Source organism: Mastacembelus armatus, chromosome 24 (genome assembly GCF_900324485.2).
Source record: "Mastacembelus armatus chromosome 24, fMasArm1.2, whole genome shotgun sequence".
Lineage (NCBI taxonomy): Eukaryota > Metazoa > Chordata > Actinopteri > Synbranchiformes > Mastacembelidae > Mastacembelus > Mastacembelus armatus.
In genome coordinates this window covers 15076451-15095403 of record NC_046656.1, presented here as the reverse complement: position 1 = coordinate 15095403, position 18953 = coordinate 15076451, and the positions used below count along the sequence as shown (strand labels likewise).

General features: G+C 38.3%; 4 protein-coding genes and 1 long non-coding RNA gene across 6 annotated transcripts in view; 2 read left to right on the top strand and 3 right to left on the bottom strand.

Annotated features, from left to right (window-relative positions):
* The window catches only part of ttc13 (tetratricopeptide repeat domain 13), a 16542-nt gene extending 13316 nt beyond the window's left edge, over positions 1 to 3226 (top strand). For both annotated transcript variants that reach the window (XM_026318893.1, XM_026318892.1), the window contains exon 23: positions 1 to 3226. This exon is cut by the window's left edge and continues 43 nt beyond it. In XM_026318893.1, the coding sequence (XP_026174678.1) occupies positions 1 to 72 (72 nt within the window). In that variant the 3' untranslated portion in view covers positions 73 to 3226.
* A 2303-nt stretch (positions 3227 to 5529) lies between these two features.
* clec11a (C-type lectin domain containing 11A) lies at positions 5530 to 9025 on the bottom strand. Its single transcript, XM_026318573.1, has 6 exons — positions 8940 to 9025; positions 8461 to 8779; positions 7801 to 7915; positions 7454 to 7561; positions 7142 to 7225; positions 5530 to 6674 (listed from the first exon to the last, which is right to left on the bottom strand). Exons 2-6 carry the CDS (start codon positions 8551 to 8553, stop codon positions 6262 to 6264), a joined length of 813 nt encoding a protein of 270 aa, XP_026174358.1. The 5' UTR covers positions 8554 to 8779; positions 8940 to 9025; the 3' UTR covers positions 5530 to 6261.
* Positions 8713 to 9701, top strand: LOC113137134 (uncharacterized). The gene is made up of 3 exons (XR_003296344.2): positions 8713 to 8985; positions 9128 to 9255; positions 9545 to 9701. It is a non-coding gene; the product is annotated as an uncharacterized LOC113137134 (long non-coding RNA).
* A 1756-nt stretch (positions 9702 to 11457) lies between these two features.
* c24h1orf198 (chromosome 24 C1orf198 homolog) lies at positions 11458 to 15645 on the bottom strand. The gene is made up of 6 exons (XM_026318572.1): positions 15317 to 15645; positions 14766 to 14816; positions 14342 to 14467; positions 14022 to 14189; positions 13520 to 13873; positions 11458 to 13348 (listed from the first exon to the last, which is right to left on the bottom strand). The coding sequence occupies exons 1-6, from the start codon at positions 15620 to 15622 to the stop codon at positions 13292 to 13294; spliced, it is 1062 nt and encodes a 353-aa protein (XP_026174357.1). The 5' UTR covers positions 15623 to 15645; the 3' UTR covers positions 11458 to 13291.
* Positions 15646 to 16149: 504 nt separating this feature from the next.
* On the bottom strand, positions 16150 to 18785 carry LOC113137133 (gap junction Cx32.2 protein-like). The gene is made up of 3 exons (XM_026318574.1): positions 18683 to 18785; positions 17628 to 17759; positions 16150 to 17030 (listed from the first exon to the last, which is right to left on the bottom strand). The coding sequence occupies exons 2-3, from the start codon at positions 17754 to 17756 to the stop codon at positions 16410 to 16412; spliced, it is 750 nt and encodes a 249-aa protein (XP_026174359.1). The 5' UTR covers positions 17757 to 17759; positions 18683 to 18785; the 3' UTR covers positions 16150 to 16409.
* Between the last annotated feature and the right edge of the window lie 168 nt (positions 18786 to 18953).

The following is an 18953-nucleotide window of genomic DNA, read 5'->3' as shown; positions in this document are numbered from 1 at the left end:
TTCCCATCCACCAGAACGATGATTGAGGTCCTCAATACAGACTCATCTTCACACTGTCCAAAGAAGTCTTAACACAGCTTCTACACAGGAGAGAAGTCTGTTTAATAAAGTCTTATTAATAGAGCTTCTGCACTGGGCAGAGCAAAGGGACTGTCTTCTTCTGCAACCCAAACAAAATTAAACTGTCTCACCTTAGCTTTAATTATTTAAATCTTAAGAAAGAAAATCATAGTGCTGCTTGATATATTAGGGACTTGTTTTTCTACTGCTTCAGTAGAAATGAGGGGATATTAATACAAATTCAAATATTATCTGAAAGATTTTTCCTCTTTCCTCCTATTATTTGGTTTAAAAACACCACTTCAGATCCTGCTGTGTACTCTGTCACCCCCCTCCCTTGCGCTACTCGCTCATGTGACTCTTAGCCTCGCGTTTGTGAAAGTTATTTTCAAGCTGGTAAAAGCTACTGTGCCTCGGTGTGTGACTGACAAGTTGATCAATGAGTCTATAGTTGATTACACATCTCGGGATGCAGCTAACAATTCTTTTCAGTCTTTATCTGCTAGTCATTTTTTTGCATTCATTGTATGTGAAGAGCTGAAGGTGTCTTTAAATGCCTTGTTTTGTTTGACCAAAGTCCCAAAACCTCCAAATATTGAGTTTAATGTGTTATATGACGAGGAAACGCAACAAGCCCTCCTATATAAGTTTGTTATTTTTTCACTATCTTTGGTTGCAAACTTGGCTCATCCCTTCAGCTCTCTGCAGTGGTACTGATGCTGATTGGACACTTATCTAAACAGCTCTTATAGAGACCAATATATTACCAGTACCAGTTTATCAAGCTGTTCTGTAACAGGCGGTGGTCTGTGGAATGTTTTCAGATGTTTGACCTCCAGCTGCAACAGCTGTTAAAATCCAGTTCTTAATTATTGATGTTAAAATAGAATTTCAGCTCACGCGGTAGATTCGGCCAAAGTATGTTCAGTGCTTAATGAGTCGGGTAGCAGTAAGTATGGAACATTTGAACAATGCCTTGAATTAGTCACTGTATTTCCACACTCCAATTGTTTGGGGAAATGACAGAGAACATAAAAGCAGGAAATCTCAGTTAGTTTGGGATGCAGAAGTCATTCTGTCCACCCTCTCGCTTTCTCTGCTTTGTAGGCCTCATAGTGAAACATCGAAAGCACAAACTCCATCACAGTGAACCATCATTTTGTTGCCGAACCATGTCTAAGTCCCTAGTTTTAGATCACCTTGAATGTTTGATTGGATGTTTTTAACGTTTGTTAGTTTTGGATCTGCACTGTCTGATATCTGAAAAAGTTTTTATTTGCCATTGAAGATTGTAACTGGCACTTTAAACTTTTATTTTTTTGTTGTTTTTTAAACTGCTTTGTTCACACAGTCCCACCTATCAGCAGAGAAGGGGTTCAGGGATTTTAAAGATATGAAACGAAACCTTCAGGGCTATTGATTTCCACTTGGCATACTTGAAGCAGTCTGTTATATTTTTTTGTTCTCAATATTTGCAGGAAGCATCATTTCTCTTTTCAGGAGATTGAGCCCTACTTTCTTTTAATGTGACCAATAATGGGATGGTATAAAAATGGGTTGACTGCTGAACTAACACCAGAGCCACCTGATGCATTTTGTGACTTTTCTCATCTAGATGTGAAAAGATTAGTTACTTTGTCGATTGATTTTCCAACGAGAAGAGAAAAATCGTTTGTCAAGTTATACTTCCAAATGTTGCCAGTATCAGCCTGACAAGTGAGAGGTTTCTCTGCTTTCCCTCAGTTTTTTTATAGATCTAAATTGAATAAAAATGACTGAGACAAAATAACAAATTAGTCAACATAGAAAATTTCTCAGTTCTTCAGTTTCTCTGAAGAGGAGGAAAAATGTGCAATTAATTCAAAATAGTTATTCACATAGAACCATGTTAAGCAGTTAAATGGTTATTTCTGTACATCCCATTAGAATTCATAGCTCCTAAGTTTATGGAAAGAGAAAACAACAGTAAATCCAAAACAGTCAGAGCAGATTTTATAAATTATAATTTAATCTTTAATCTTAAATTTGAGATGAATGCATAATTAAAATATTCATTAGTTGTGAAACATTACTGTCATCAAGGACTTTAATAAGTTGCATTAAATTTATATGGTATCAAAAAGTTAAAGCACACAGCAGTGTGATTCAGAAGGCAGAGAAACTGCATTTGCATTAAGTTATTTTATTTACTTTGATCTGACCTAATTATCGCTCAGACTGAGGACTAATTATATATGAGGAGAAAAGCCACATACTGTCATTCTCTTTGCTAGCATTCCTTTAGCATTTAGCCTTCAACATATGTCTCATATTTCTTGGACTTCTTTAATGTCACATGAGTTCACATTTGTCTGTATAAGCTGTTTTTTTTTTTTTTGAAACCTCAGAGCAATAGTTTGGGAGAAAAGAGCTTATATTTCTCCAAATGTCTTAATGATCAAACTCTCTGTATTTTATTTTATTTTCTCCTGATTCCTACATAAGTGACAGGCCAGATATCTACAAAAAGCCATTGCGGATGATGTTGTTTTCTAACAGCTATTTGGGGTAATTCTAAGATGTGATAAATACATAGATATTGAGGCTACATTAGTGTGTATGCAGCTGCTGCCTTTTTAACAGCTCAGTGTAATTTTAAGCACAAAGAGGAAAAGTCTACAGGGTCAGCAGGTAATTCAGTGAAATTATCTAAAAGTATTGAGTCTTTTGAAAACATTTCAACAATGTTCTTTGTTTTTAGTTGCTGCTTTTATGATTCAGAGGCCAATTCTTATTTATGTCCACTTTGTTAATTTTTCTTTTTGGTTGATTTCCACAAATTTAGAATTTCAAAAACATATCTGATTCATTACCCGATAATGGCTATTGAATTTCCTACACTTGTTTTTTGTTGTGTCAATTGTTCTTTTTCCATATTGGTGATTGTGCTGACTGGCTGTCATTGTACATATATATATATTTTAATATTATTATTATTTGCCATGGGTGACCCATTCATTAAGTGCTGCAGCGGACCTTAGGGTGGACGAGTGCAAAACCTATGTTAAAGCTTAAAACTTGAAGGAGGGAATTTTTGATATTAAATCAGTAAATGAATGTTCAGCAGTCAATAAACCTGTTTAAGGATTGTGAGATAGGAAATAAACTTTGACATCATAATTCAAAATTTTGCGCTGGTGTGGAAAAAGTTACTTTCTAAATTAAAAGATTGTCTACAAAATTAACATTTTGACTTCATTGTAAAAGATATACAATTTAGGATTCTTACTGGGAATGGGGTATTTTTAAATTTTTATTTAATTGGGTTTAATTAATTTTTTTTAAGTGTGTTATTTAGACATAAAGTTCAAAATACATCTTTACAAATGCAAATGTTTCACTGTCTAAATTCTTAGCAATAGGTGTTCATAAATGCTGATTCCTCAAATACCACATGGTTTTTATCATGTGGTTAAGTTTTGGTTCACATGGCTGTTGGTTTACAGACCAACGCGGAGACAGAGAGTAACCTACCTGTGGGTGGTGATCATGGCAGAGGATCTAAGGAGACTCCAACAAACACCTGGAAGAAGGTAGGACTGAAAGAGGTTAAAGCCGTACCTGTAATGGCACACTTCATTATAGATTTCATCTTTTAATGTGTTTTGTTACCAAGCAAGTGAATTTGTTCTTTTGAGTAAGTCAGCATAGAGAACATACAAACTGGTGAGCTACTAATAGAATATTTTACTTCATTAAGGGGCAGTGCAGGTATTGGTGGTTTCTTTTGGTGTGGAGCTCAGCTGCAGCTGAAGCAGACTGGATTTAGCTTCGATGTGCTGTTGGATTCACTGCAAAAGGTTGTGATGTGTGTTTTGATTCTGATCAACGGATTAACAACCACCTTAATAAGTCTCTAATAAACTGGGGTTTGGTTCGTTCTTGTAAAACTTTAATGCTAGTGTGCAGGTGCAGCAAGATTAAAGGGGTAACTGCAATTTATGTAAATTCAAAATTACTGTGACTAAGCATAACCACAGAATAAAGCTGCAGCTGAGGAAACCAGAGGATTTTGCAGCTGTTTGATGATGTGTCAAAACTCCAGTAAGCTGAGCGTCCAAACCATTCATTTTAAAATGTCAACCACCAGATGTTACCAGATGTGAGATGGAAACAAGGGCAATTAACCAAATATGGAGAAGATTTTCCACATCATCAGTTGTGTGTGTGTGAGGAAGCCAATGAGGCCATCCAGCAAGTCATTGACATCATACTGGAAGGCTTGGGTTTTTTTCTACAATGTGTGCTTGTAGTCATATAAACCTGGCAAAATGTGTTTCCTGCTTTTTTCTAATACATTTCTAATACAGTAAATTCCCTGTCTTTCACAGATCTGCAAGAGTGTTGGCCTTGGCTCATTCTACACAAAGGTGATGAAACTGCCTGCTGCAGCACTCAAGAGTATGGAGCTATGGACAACGATTTCCCTGACGTCCCCCCGAACCTACTGGAAGACATCGACTAGGTATAAATTAACAACACACTTTGATGTTTAGGCAGCACAGTATGTGCATCCATCTTCTGTACCCGCTTGTTCCTGAAAGCCAGGGTCACGGGGATCTGCTGGAGCCTATCCCAGCTCTCTCTTGGGTGAAAGGCAGGGGTACACCCTGGACAGGTCACCAGTCCATCACAGGGCCACATAGAGACACACAAAGACAAACAACCTCACACACTCACACTCACTCCTACGGGCAATTTAGAGTCACCAATCAACCTGACATACATGTTTTTGGACTGTGGGAGGAAACCAGAGTACCCAGAGTAAACCCACGCAAGCATGGGGAGAACATGCAAGCTCCGCACAGAAAGGCCAGGTTGCGAACCCACAACCTTCTTGCTGTGAGGCAACAGTGCTAACCATGCTTGAGCATCATGATGCAAAATTATTTAGCCCACAGTATTTTACATCTACAAAGATAAATTTGACAGAAATTTGACATCTTGCACTCATGGCAGCCTGCAAAGGTGTGACTGATGCTGAATTGTAAAGATAAGATATAGGGGTATGGTGGAGGTTTTTTAATATAAACATCACTTATTTCCTGTAGCTGGTGCTCGAGGCTGGCGGTACACTCTTAAACCTTAAAGTATTGTCCAGCTCCTATTAATTTCATGAACTTATGTCATCTGTTTTGAATATCCTGTGTCAGACCTGCTGTTTTTAAGCATTTGACCAATGACATATGCGCCGTAAATAAAAAGACGAAGAATATATGGAAGCTGAAAATATACCATATCATCTCAGCCAAAAGAGATGAACATTTTAGCCATGAAGAGATAAACTATTATATAAATTGGGTTAGTTTTGTTTTATTTTTTATTTATAATTCAAACATAATCTCTCATGTAAAACATTTAGAATCATTTTTGTGCATACAATGTTAGTCACAATTTTACAAACTGTAGCACTCAGAATATATATACATATAGTAATGTTATCCCACACATGGTGAAGTGAGACTACAGCTCTCAAAATGTTATTAGTCTATTTTGATGTTGGAGAATCAGCAGTTTAACAGGGCAGTCACACCAGACTTTGTTTAAAAATCTTTAAATATTAGTGTCATTGCATAATTTCTGTTAAACCCCAAAACACATTGATTTATTTCTTTAAGAGGTCCGCTATGTGCTGATTCTAGAGAAAGTGCCTCCAGCTTGTCATGTTTCCCTCTTTTGGAAATGTTTAACAAATATTTAGAATTCCATGCATGTAATCACAGCAGAGTCCTGACCAGCTTACATTTACTGCAGCTGCATGAATAATATATTTAGTTTGCCACAACAAAATCGGACAAAGTTTTATTTAGAACTTAAATACAAACACATAAATTTGTGCGCTTTTACGACATATGTTTAACCCTACAAACCCAAAATATCATGAAATATTTTCATGGCAATTTTTTTTAGCCTGCTACATAATGACATTATTTAATACAACTGCATATTAAAATCAAAATATGCTGGATATTCAAAAACACTGTTTCCTATTGGCCATTGAAGAATTCCTCACCTGTGATCATAACCAATCCATGTATGTGTAAAAAATCTCTCCATGGTAAATAAGTTACAATGGCTTTATATTTCTAATGACTGGCACCTGTGTGTGTCAAAGTCTAACATAGTAGTACAGTGATGGGAGAGTAAAGATATCTGTTCATTTTAAAGTGCCACCCTATCATCAAACTCGCAGAGATAGTTCATGGTCCGATCGCAGTAGTGGTCCCACCAGTCGCCATCATCTGACGACATAGCCACACAGTTCTCCCGCTTCCCTCCGTCCGGCTGGCTCGACAGGAAGTGCTTGCGCCACTGGAAGTATGAAACCCGCGTCCCGTCATCAAACAAGTACATGCCCTCAGATCGTAGGTCGTTGATGCCCAGCCAGACGGGCCAGTTCCCCGGGTGAAAAAAGGACTTGACGTAGTCAGCCAAGGCCTCCTGCTCCTTGCGGTCACGAGGCATTGCCATGCGGCCCCCACGTTCCAGACACTTTCTAGATGCTCCAGCATAGTCCTCATAGCTGTTGTACACCAGATAACATTTGTATCCCATCCTCCGCCCCTTCTGGCAACCTATGAAGCAAAAAATCAAGACTGATGCTTTGTTACAAGTCCTTACACAAACTACTGCCAGAGTTCGAAGCCCCTGTACCATATGACAACCCACAGTCATCTAATCAAAAAAGACACTTTAGCAGACAGACCTTTATTGCATCTGAAAAGCAGCAAAAACCTATTTTTGACCACTTGGAGCAGCTGAAAAAGCTGGAAACACTAGTTTGACGTTTTCAAGTTTATTGTTTTGACTTGCTGATCACAAAATAGTCCCAGACGTCTGTTGTTTGGTGGTGGTGTCCAGTGTGTTTATAAGAAATCAGCTGCCTGCTGTTGTTAGAGACAAAGCTATGATGACAATCTGTGAACCAAAACAGTAAAGATGTGACCAGAAAACCAAAACAATCAGCTAAAAATCGCTAAAATTCTGTGAGTTAACTGAGTTTAAGATTTAAGATTGCCTGTGTTGTTTCACCATGCGATACCTTCCAGTCTTCCAATCTCCTTGCGGTTGTCCTTGCTGTGCTGGTAGACCTCCCGGATGCTGTCCTCCATCTCTCCGACTTTAGCTGCCATGTTAGTGATAAGGAACAACAGAAACAGGGACATGGAAAAAAAATAACACCGTTTGACTTTTCCTTGACCTGGGACAACTATGTCAAAGTTAAGTCTATCAAGGGCTTGGTGGGGATGCTATAATTATAAATACACAGCAATAAATGTGCAAAAAAGATGAACTGTTTCTGGAAAGACAAATCGGGTGTCATCAGGTTTGTGAGAGAAAATGAGCATCTTACCGTCCATCCTGGACAGACGGTCCATCAGCTGGCTGACTTTAACATCCAGAGTGTAGTGACCAACGTTCAGCTTGTGAATGGCCTGGTCCATACTAGCCAGCCTGGATACTATGGGATAGAAAAATAGAAACCAAACGCTATGACAGACAGGTCATGGAAGATAAGAGAAGGCATATGTGTTTCAATAATAAAATGAAATATTATTGTAGTAAAGCGATAAGGGTTGTAGTAGTTGCATTTACTTGTTGATATGATGTAGATATTTGCCTATTGTGACCAAAACCATAGTTTTTTGGCTGTACTGTACAAGGCTTTAGACATGACTTTATGTTCATAAAATGACATACAGATGTAGTTGTATGAGTTTTCAAAGTCTGACACTGGGCTGGTTGGCTCCGGTTCAGGCTCTGGAAGGATATCAGGAACATCCCCTCTTGCTTTCTTCGGCTCTGGCAGAGATTCCTGAGAAACACACACACACACACACACACAGTCATCACAATGATGTCTGCCTCACATTTAAGTTCTGTTAGCTTCTTTACTGCATTAGATGAAGTGAAACTACCCAGAAACTCATTAACAACAAACTTCAGGTGCTTAAAACAAGCACGTATGGCGTTTGTGATCCATCCATGATGTCACCATGGATAAGTCAATACCTTTCACCTGATACTGTTTGCCTGAAGCCTTTTTGTTTGCATTTTATCACTTTCAACTTCAACTGTAGAAAAATGATTGAAATGTATTGCAATGTTTGCATTGTGCTCGATTGCTCCACACCTGAGTCCCTCCTACTGATATGTACAGTAGATACCCCCCAGAGTGTTGTGAATGGGTTCAGTGTCATACCCAAATAAGTGTCATAGATCATGTAAGGATTATGGAAAATGTGAAACAGTGACAGCAACACCTCAAATTAAAAATAATTCAGTCAACTAGGTTCAGATTTCAGTAATAAAAGAAAAAAAAACATCTAAGTTCACATACTGTGCACATACAGTCCTGACCTGTGTTGGTGCAGCCTCAGCCGTCCATTTAGGAACACACACAGCCAGAGAACATAAATATATAAGAGCGAGCGAGGTGGCAGCCGGTCCCATTTTTTGCTTCCTTATAAATCTGCTTTTCCTTCAGCAGCAAAAACTGCCTCTGCGCCCCTGAGTCGCTTTCTCCGCCGTACGTCTCTCTTTTTTCACTCCTCTTTCACTCTTCACCTTCGTGCTTCCCCTCACAGATGTGATCCTGGGCACAATAAAGCAGGAACAGCCGCAGGAAAGCTGCAGGAATCTCCCATTACATTTGTGAATGAGAGCTGGTGTACTGCCCCTTTAACAAAAAAAAAAACAAAAAACAGTGAAGCCTGAGTACCAGGTATTATAAAACAATGAAAATCAAAATGTCAACAGTGTGGTCTGCCTGCTGTCTCTATTTCTATGCCTTGTTGAAGACGTCTCTCTAACAACAGGAAAACTCTGTTTGCTCCCACCTCCTGTTTCCACTCTTTGTGTGAACACTGCAGCTTTCCAGGGAAGGTCAATATCTCAAGTATTTGTCTGTTGGGCATGTTTGGCCTGTCACTAATATATAAACTTTTTTTTTTTTAAATCAAAAAATCTGACAAAAAACCTTGTTTTATGTTTTGTGAGTTTCTGGTGATTTTGTTTTTTTTTTCAGATGAAGAGGAAGTTTCTCAACCCATGAAGATGCATTTCATCACCAAAAGTCACATGTTTCCAAAATGTCATACTAAAAACAAACTTCTCATTAAATCTGGAGATGCATGTTTTTCCACATATACCGAGGTAACCAGTCAGTTTAATTCTCATAACAATAATATAGTTTCACAAAACATGCTCAACTCAAAGCTCACTTACTAACATTTTCCAGGGCTTTCTAATGTTTTCAGTAAGTGGAGTTTACTCTGTTGTCATGGAGATGCATTTGTTCAAATGTCTGACATAGAGTTTGTTTGTTTTTAAAATGTAATCATTGACACTGGCTAGGTTCTGTTGTAAGAAGTCAATACTGTAGGCCAGTACACAGGTATGGCTTTATGTAACTGTGTGTGTGTGTGTGTGTGTGTGTGTGTAGGTATGTGTGTGTGGTAGGGCATGCCAGTTAAAATGCCACAAGAATCCAGCAGAGTTTCCAAGGGAAGCGACTGAGGCAGGGATCTGGAGACTGGGAGGAGCTCCGGCAGCGACTGGGACTGTGAGTGTCTGCTTTCAGCAAAGACGGACAGATGTGCTTGAGTCTGCAGGATGGCCTCTCATACACAGCTGCTTCAGTACACGGTGAATTCCGAACTCTTTTTTTTTTTTTTGTCAGACATAACTCACACCAGTAAATCACAATGAAATTATTCAAAGTAAAAAGCATTCAAATCCAACTAGTGCTGAAATTATGAGTCATTTAATCTATTAGTCACTTGCTGCTTTTCTTTAGCTTCCTTGATATTTAATTGAATTAACTGCAATGTGGAGAGGTCACATTGGGCTTTAGGAAATTACATCAAGTGTTTTACCAGTTTTTCACAGTTTATTAACCAATTGATTAATTCATTTATCAAGAGATTAGCTGCTAAAGAAAATAATTGAGTTGCTTCCATAAAGCTCTCTTTAAAACCTAGAGAAATGAAAACAAATATGTGTTGTATAATTAAATTGTAATAGGACTAAACTACAGGTTTTTCCTAAACTTTGCTCAGATATTTGATGGTTGTCTCATCAGTACAAAAACATCTGGGCGACTTAAAATTTTAAACTGTCTGCTTCTAAAATCGGAAATATGTCAGTATGGGACACAACTACCTCAGAAGAGGAACCTTAGACATACGCTAACACACTGTTATACAATAACAGCTGTGTATTTTTTCCATTCAGTACGGTGCAATGATTTTCATTCACCCAAACATTTGTTGAAAAAAATAGGTGAGTGCAAACACAAAGCATCCATTCAGGGACTGGATGTGCTGGGTGCAGTGAGGCAGCTGGACTGGACAGAGGTGCCTCAGAAGATGAACACAAACATACAGTACCTTGGTGTAAACCAAGTGAAAAAACTTGCTGGTTTGCTGATTCTGTCCAGGTTTTAAGGTGTAGGTTGTAGGTCCAGGTGTTTGTCCAGAGTCAGGCCAGGTGTTTACATTTATTCCCAGCAAATATGCTAAGCTAGGCTAACTCTGTTTAAGCAGATCACCGATAAGTTAAATAACCTTTAGGGAGTTCCAACAAAACACTCAGATTGCCGTTCTAGTTACAGTCTTTCTGTTTTTCCTGTATGGTGTTATAAGTACAAAATCATAATATTTGTTAAATGTATTTATTTAGCACATAGAGGATAAAGACAGTCACGGGACTCTAAAACTGTGAAACCCATAGTTACATTAAAAATGGTACAATAGGTACTAATTAAACGATACCATCTGGTTTATATGTCGGTTTGACTGGTAGCCATGTCTTCACCAGCCCAATGTTAGTGTTTATATGGAACACATGCTCTCACTTCCTACCATACACAATGTAGAGTGGATGCTTTGTGTTTGATGAAGATGGTGGAACAAGGTCGATGATTTTTATCAGGACTAATGTTGTTTAGCTGAACAGCGCAGAATTTCCGCCAAGAACAGGACATTCTTCTCTTCCTTTTGTAGGTTGCATTTTGGATTTGGCAGCTGTAGGAACTGATGTCATGGAGCTGAGAGGGATGTTAACATGACTGCAAACAGACAGTCTTGATGTTAAACATGATAATTTTGAACTTACTTCAGTTTTTAATTAATATCACTGTTGACTAACTACATTTTTAACCATAACACAGGCCCTCTTGTTTGGTCCCCGAATAAATGCAGCCCTGATTCTGTGGCGCTGCTTCAATATGGAAAATATAATTTGTGGGTGTGATTAAAAACCTAAAGGGACAAAAACTGCAAAGGAAGACTTGTCATTTCAAAGGAATGGGGTTTTATGTCCAAAAACTTTAAAAATAGCAGAAAAAGACAAAAAACTGTTTGTACTTAAGATTTATTTACTCCCTTCAAATCTGTGACTTCAAAATGCATGAGTGCAATATACATGTAGAGCAGAAGATACAATCAGCTGATAAATACAAAATTCAGTAAAATAGTACTCTATTCATGTAAACTCTATGACAAGTGTTACAGCTCACTACATGCCTGCCCGTTTTGCCTAAAACAATGTCTATTATCATTGCACACTAGCTTTGCTCAGCAGTAGTGTGAGGTTAAAGATGGGAGGTGTGACGGGTTGCAATGTGAGGAAGTGTTGTCAAGGAGCTAAATCCATACAAGACATCTGAAACAGGTTCCCACAGCAGCCCAGACATGCAGTTCACATGTTTTCCATGACAAAGTTCGGGAACTTCCATGGCTGTTAGTTTCCAACTTGGCAGGGATGAAAACCAATCTAATTCAATGAATGTGTGAAAGGTGGACATAAATACTGAAAGATTCCTGTAAAGTACAATTCCATAATGTTCTTAAATTCCATGATATGCCAGGAATTCCATCAGAAAGTATCGATAGTATTTGCAATATGTGGGCCAGGACTGCAGCATTGAGCACTACTTCTCTCTTAACACTTTTAAACTCAAATGAATATATAGGTATAAATAAAAGCACATCAGAAAGCAAAACCTTCATGGCGTAACAAAAAATAGATACAGGTTTTAGTGTTTTCCACAGATGAAAATGATCATGTTTGTTCTTGCTTGCTAGATTAGCAACAAGTCAAGGCATCCAAGTCACATCATTACTGTACATTCACACTGCAAGCAACAATTACCAGGGGGTAGGTGGCTTATAAACTGCTTTGATGAGAAAATGTGCTACCGGTCAAATGTTTGCTTCTATTAGCCAATAAAAGACACTTCAGTTTCACAACCATTCATTGCTCTGCCACATACAGGTAAAATGTGTTTTTACATACTATTGATCTTAATAGCAATAGCTGGTGCTAGCAGTTTCCTCTAATGTAACAATTATATAGGGCTTCCTACTTTTTGTCAGTTCTTTATTATTGTGTCTAACTACTTAGTCACAAATCACAACATCATGGAAGGCAACAGGCAGGAAAAATAACGATTTACACTTACACACATATTCATCTCCTTTAACCACATCATAAATTTGAATGTATCTATGTTGAGTTTCCCTGCTGATATATGCCCATTAAAGTCAACTGTACTCCAGTCAAGAGTGGTGGTATGGCCCTTGAAGCCATTTTAAAATGGCAAAAATAATAATAAAATAAAAGCAAAAGAAAAACAAATTTTGCACTTTAAAGTGACAGTGTAACTAGTTAGCTAACAGCTAATCTAACACATGGGACCATATAAACCTTTTCAAAATGTGTCTCATATCCCTAAATGAATTTTAATCAAAATTCAATCATTCGATCTCAAATGTGTTTTCATCATTTCTTAATAATGTCACTGAAATCATAGATGCAATTTCAAAATCTTTCAAAATATGTAGCTCCTCAATGAAGCTGTTTGCAGAGTGAATGCACAGTAGCAGCACAGTTTCAACCCAAGCTTACTCTACACTTGCTGGGTAGGGGGCAAGACACTGAAGATTCAACGCTTGTCAGAAAGGAGAGGGAGTGCTTCTAAGTGGGGGAAAAAAATTACACCAGCACACAGGCAGTGAGATAATGTCTTAACAACCACCGAGGATAATTACAAGAACATAATGTGGTAATTTAAAGACTGGTGTTTCTTAAATCTAGATGTGAATGTCTGTAGTCATGGCAGTGTGGTCCTTCTTTAGAGTGAAGATGAGGATGACTCATTCAGAGTGCTGACTGTCTCGGCTGTGGTTTACCAGTTGTCTAAGAAGTCGAAACCTGTCTTCAGAATGCTGTTGCTTGTGTTGAACTGAGGGAAAAGAACAAGAGGGCAGGAGGTTGAGAGAGATTGTGTTAAAGACTTTCAATGGCCAGAGATGCTGTACAGCACAGTATTACTGGTTAATAGAAGCAAGTAGCATTCATAGGTTTTAGATACTGTGCTCACATCACTCTGAAACTTATTCATTTTAGAACTCACCTGGGAAAAGGTGGGGCTGTTGTCAGGGTTAGGTGAACCATCCTCTTCCTTCTCCACACTGGTAGACGGGTTGGAGGGTTTGGACATTAAGCTAGAAGAGAACATTTCATCCAGGGTGTTGCTGACTGATGGCAGGGTGCTCTGAGATCTCTCCCATCCTGCCACTGTCGAAGACATGATGACGGGTGGGACTGGATTTGGCGAAATGGAGATGGATGCAGGTGTTGCACTAACAGCAGCTGAGACAGGGGGCTGGGGAGCAGGTGGTTTGGGTGCCCGCTGTTTGGTGGACCTGGTAGAAGCTGGAGGATGGGGGTCGGATGCCTCAGGCTCCTTTGAGGTAATAGAAGTCTCCTGAAGAAAATGTATTAAATTTTCTGTTTAAGATAACACAAGTTTGTAAAATAATGCTTCCAATCTGCTATTTGCTGAAAATACTTTTTTGGCAGCTTTTCCTTGAATTGGAAGTAAATAAGAAATCCTAGCGTATGTCAGTGATTACCTGTCGAAGGTAGGAAGGGAGGGGTTTCTCTCCTTTTTCAAGAGATTTGATTTGGCTGGGGGTCAAGGACTGGAAGTCAGCCTGCTCTCCCTCCAGCTTGGACCTCTCAGCACTAATCTTCCAGAAAGATGACTCTTCCTCTGGCCTCCGGCTCTCACTGACAGACACCTTCACAATCATACAATAACACCATTAAACTCTCTGGTCCAGTCTCATTGAACTACATCTCCATAAACATGAGAATTTGCTTTCTATGGCATAAATTAAAATAATCCCAGTAGAACCACAATCACCTCTTTGCAGAAGAAGCTTAATCATACCTTGGTTCCTGGTGTACTCTTTCCAAGCTGGTTGGGATGAGAAGCCTTTGCAGACTTTGCCTCTGTCTGTGAGGCTGTGATCCCCTGCTCTGCAGAGCCTGAGGTTAAGCTGAACTCTAACTGGCTCTAAAAGATGAGAGCAAAATTTATTACAATACGCTTCAACTCAACTGGGCTCAACTCTACCTGCCGATTTCACACGAAAAAGGGACAGATATTTAGATTATACAGACCCACTGGCTAATTGTAATTACAATATATAACCCCTGAAATGCAATTCAACTGCCAACCACTTTGATATAGAATTAATCATTAAGTAAACTGAAGCAAAAGGCTCAATCATAGTTGAAATCAAATGCCAGGTTTAATCCCAGGCTAACTTGTGTTACACTAAAACTCAAACTTAATCTCAGTGCGTTTTTACCTTGGTTTCCCATGAGAAGGGGGCAGAATGCTCATCTTGCCAAGTAATATCCTAAACAGAGAGACACACACTTTAGTTCCAGTTTCACCTTAAACACATTCTGCATTCAGGCCTTTCAATAAAAGCCTGAATTAATAATAAATATGTCTTTTAGTAAGTTTAATTTGACTGTAAAATAAGTGTCAGTACAGTTTGCAAAGAAGTACAGAATGAAGCCAGTAACAAAAGATACAACTGTCCACCAATATTTGCACCTAAAACCACAATTTCCCCAAGACGCATATACTGAACAATTATTATCGATAGAGCTCAATGTAACTAATGTATCCTACGAAACTAAATGCTTCAATAATTCATTTCTATAGCTATGTATTACGGCCAGGCTTCATCTCGTTAGCTTGGTGACGTACCAGGTGGCCTCTGTGACGTATACAACATATTTCGACGACTACGTGGCTAGTTAAGTTAGCTATCAGTCCAACACAGGCTGTTCTCACGGCTAAATACACCCACAAAGGTGCGTCATGTCGATTCACCCGGGGTTTAAGTACCTCTTCTCCAAAATGAACTATCTTCTGGCCCGTCTGAATGAGCAGTTTAGGGTAACAGACCACTTCTTCACGGTCAACTCTGTGCATAGCGTATCTGGCTCGGATATGAGGGTCCATCATCCAGTTGTCGATGGCGCTATCTTGTTCTTGCGGCGTCATTTTCTCCCAGGAAGAGCCGTGCTTGGCTTTGATTTTCTCCCGTTCCTGCATTATTTTCTTCGCCATGGAGTTGATGGAGGAGAAGTATTCGAACTTCTTTTCCTCCATCCTGTGGGCATCAAGCCCCGCCATGGTTGCCGCGGCCATGTTTAGCTGCTACCAGCTGTTGTTGTTAGGCGGCTGGGTGGGCGGTGGGCGGGGCGTCAAGTGACGTTCGTCTGGTAATGTCGCCACCTAGAGGCCTGTCGCGTCATAACAAGGCGAAAACACTCCAGGGGCGCAACTTGCTAAATAGTTTTAAATCGATTTAATATTTTCAGATATTACCAGTTAACCTAATTATCTTATATAAGCCTGTATGCTCAATGTATGAGAGGCACAAACTGGAGCAATATTTGAGTATAAGACAGTATAGGTAATGACAGAGGTAGTGAAACACGTGTAGCAATTTGAAACGTTTTGGAATAAACATGTTTTAATAAGTGTTTTCCCAATAGATTTACAATCGCTTACAATGACACAGATTAATTCAAATAAACAGCACGACAAAACAAATATTTTCTAATTTAAATATTTACAGTTGTAAAAGTCATGTCATCAAATTTAATAATATAGGAGAAACATAAAATGACATTTTAAAAAAGTGTCACTATTGGCCCTTCATGTGAATGTACATTGCTTCAGAACATGCATGCTAGTGCTGCAATATGGCTTGTATCCAATACAAATGGATACACAGATGTATCTTCAGCAAGTCCCATTATATGATCAGGTCCTTCTGACCTGCTGCTCATGTTGTCACAGGCCATCATCCATGTGGATTTCACCCTATTCTGTTTGCTTGGAACCTATTTGACTGCTTAAGTTTTGCACATTGGATCTAAATTGAGTTCCTCAGGCTCTGCTCTGACTGGCACGAACAAAGCAAAGTTTTTCATTTTTTTATCACGCTTTCACCCTTAAAATATGGGTGAATGACGACAGCAGAAGTTGGCACAGTTTTAGATCTTCTTCTAGATGAGCGCCAACATGCCAGGTAGAAGATCTCCACTATGTTGAATAGAAGAGAAACACAGGACACTGCAAGCATGAAGATGATGAAGATGGTCTTCTCAGTTGGCCGGGACATATAACATTCTACTGTGAAGGGACATGGAGCTCGGGAGCAGACAATTCTTGGGTCCATAATGAAACCGTAGAGATAATACTGCCCTACAATGAATGCTACTTCCAGAATGATTCTGAAAAATATGGTCATAATGTAGGTGCGTAGCAGATTACCTTTAATCTTGACATGGCCACTTTCATCAGAGTACTTGGGAACTTTGACAGTTTCGCTGCTAGAGTGGGTATTTATATATTCTCTCATCTTATTCTCTTTGTGGATGACATGAAAGACATGCGCGAGGTAGATCAGTGTTGGGGTTGAGACAAAGATAATCTGGAGGACCCAGAATCGAATGTGTGAGATAGGGAAAGCGAGGTCATAGCAGACATTCTTGCAGCCAGGTTGTTTAGTATTACAAATCATTTTGGACTGTTCATCACCCCAAACCTGTAACGTTCAGATGAGAAATTATTATTACACATATATGTACAACAACTGGACTGAATGATAATTTACTTGAAAAGGTTATAATTTTTAAGATACTTCTGGCATCAACATGCAGATGAATTGGAAGTGGTACTGTGGCACTAAATCTTTTTCTAGAGATAAATTTCTGTGTCTGCACAAACATTAAGTAATAATTCAAGGTAATGAAGTGTAAAGATTTTTTTTTCAACAAGAAAGCAGGACAACTTACTAAACCAATTTATTATCTTTTTTTAATTGCACTTAAAAAAATGGAAGATTGGACCCACTGATGGATCAACTCTTATTTTAAGATAGAAAAAGATCTTTAACACTGTGAAACTTTCAATTTAAATATACATGTGTTTTTATAAATTAAAACGTGATGAATTATTGTCAAATTAAATACAGTGCTATCAGAATACTACATGAAAGCTATTGTTTCAGAAGCTGTAGATCTCCATTATGGCCACCAGAGGGCATTGTTTCATCTAAAAGTCCTAAACCTAGGAAAGTACTTCTGTGGTGCATCAGCTGTGCAGGCTGCAAAACCTAAACTAAAAACAAAGAGAAGCAAACCTTCTCTGCTCCAGCTCCAAGGACCATGATCCTGAAGATAAAAAGCACAGTAAGCCAGACCTTTCCAATTACGGTGGAGTGGGACTGGACCTTGTCCAGAAGGGAAGACAGAAAACTCCATTGTCCCATGGTCTCTGATCAGATGAGGGAAAGCAAATGCAAATGTTTATTGATTAATAATTTGGACTAAACAAATGCATGGTTTAAAGAAAACCATGCAGAGTAAATTACAACCTTCAAGTCTTGTGCAAACTAACATATATCCAAAGATTCCACAAACCACGATAGAATCTCAATAACTTAATTATTTGAAGTAGTTTCCAAACGTATTCATTGTCTGAGAAGTTTGAATTGTAGTAACAGGCATAGTAAATGCTATTAATCTGGTTTCAGGCTTTGTGAGAAAGGAAATGTAACTTTGTGAAAATGTATCACTTATCACCTTAGTACTTAAGTACATGTTTTCTTACTAATCACTATTGTATTAATCTCCTGTAACTGACCACTATGTTACAATATATACAATGAAGGTATAGTTCATACTTATTTTTGAATTAAATAGTAGTAGGTGCTATAATTGACGTTCACTGCTTAATGTGAGTTATATCGCCAACAACAGCAGAAAACCTGTTTTGTTTTAGAGACAAAAACTATTTAAAAGCTATAGACTATCAAATGCTCAGAAAGTAAAATCTATTACATAACTAAGACTCATCTTACTATATTTGATTGGACATTGGATAATAGAAGAAGTTTATTCAGCAGTACTGAGTAAAAACCATTCTGTCTGTAGTGTTTCTGTGTGCTCTCGTTTTGCGTAGGCATGCTTTTACTAACATAGTTACAATACTCCGCCTAGACAAGAAAATATACTAATAAATTCCATTATATATCCTCATATACCTTTGTGTTAATAGAATAAAATTATGTGCATCTTATTTCTAAAAAAATATCATATCAATTAAGTTTCATGTCATTACTTTTCATTACTTTTTGTAAATTTCATCTTCGTGCAGCAAAAAACAACCAATATTTTAAGTAATTGTACATCTTACCTTTAAATTTTAAAGATCTTTTCCAGACAAACAGACCAGTTGCCACCTATGGAACTGAATGATAGAAATCCCAGTGTACCAAACTAGTCCTGTCTGCAGTACCTTGAACTTTAGATTAGATTTGAATTGTGCAATAGAGTGGGCTGCCACATTGGTATGACATCAGGAAATAGTAAATCTCAAATGGACAATGTTATATGCTGACAAGACTGTACAGGTTAATAACTGGCGGTTCTGTATTGCAAATGTTGATAGTAATGACGTGATTACA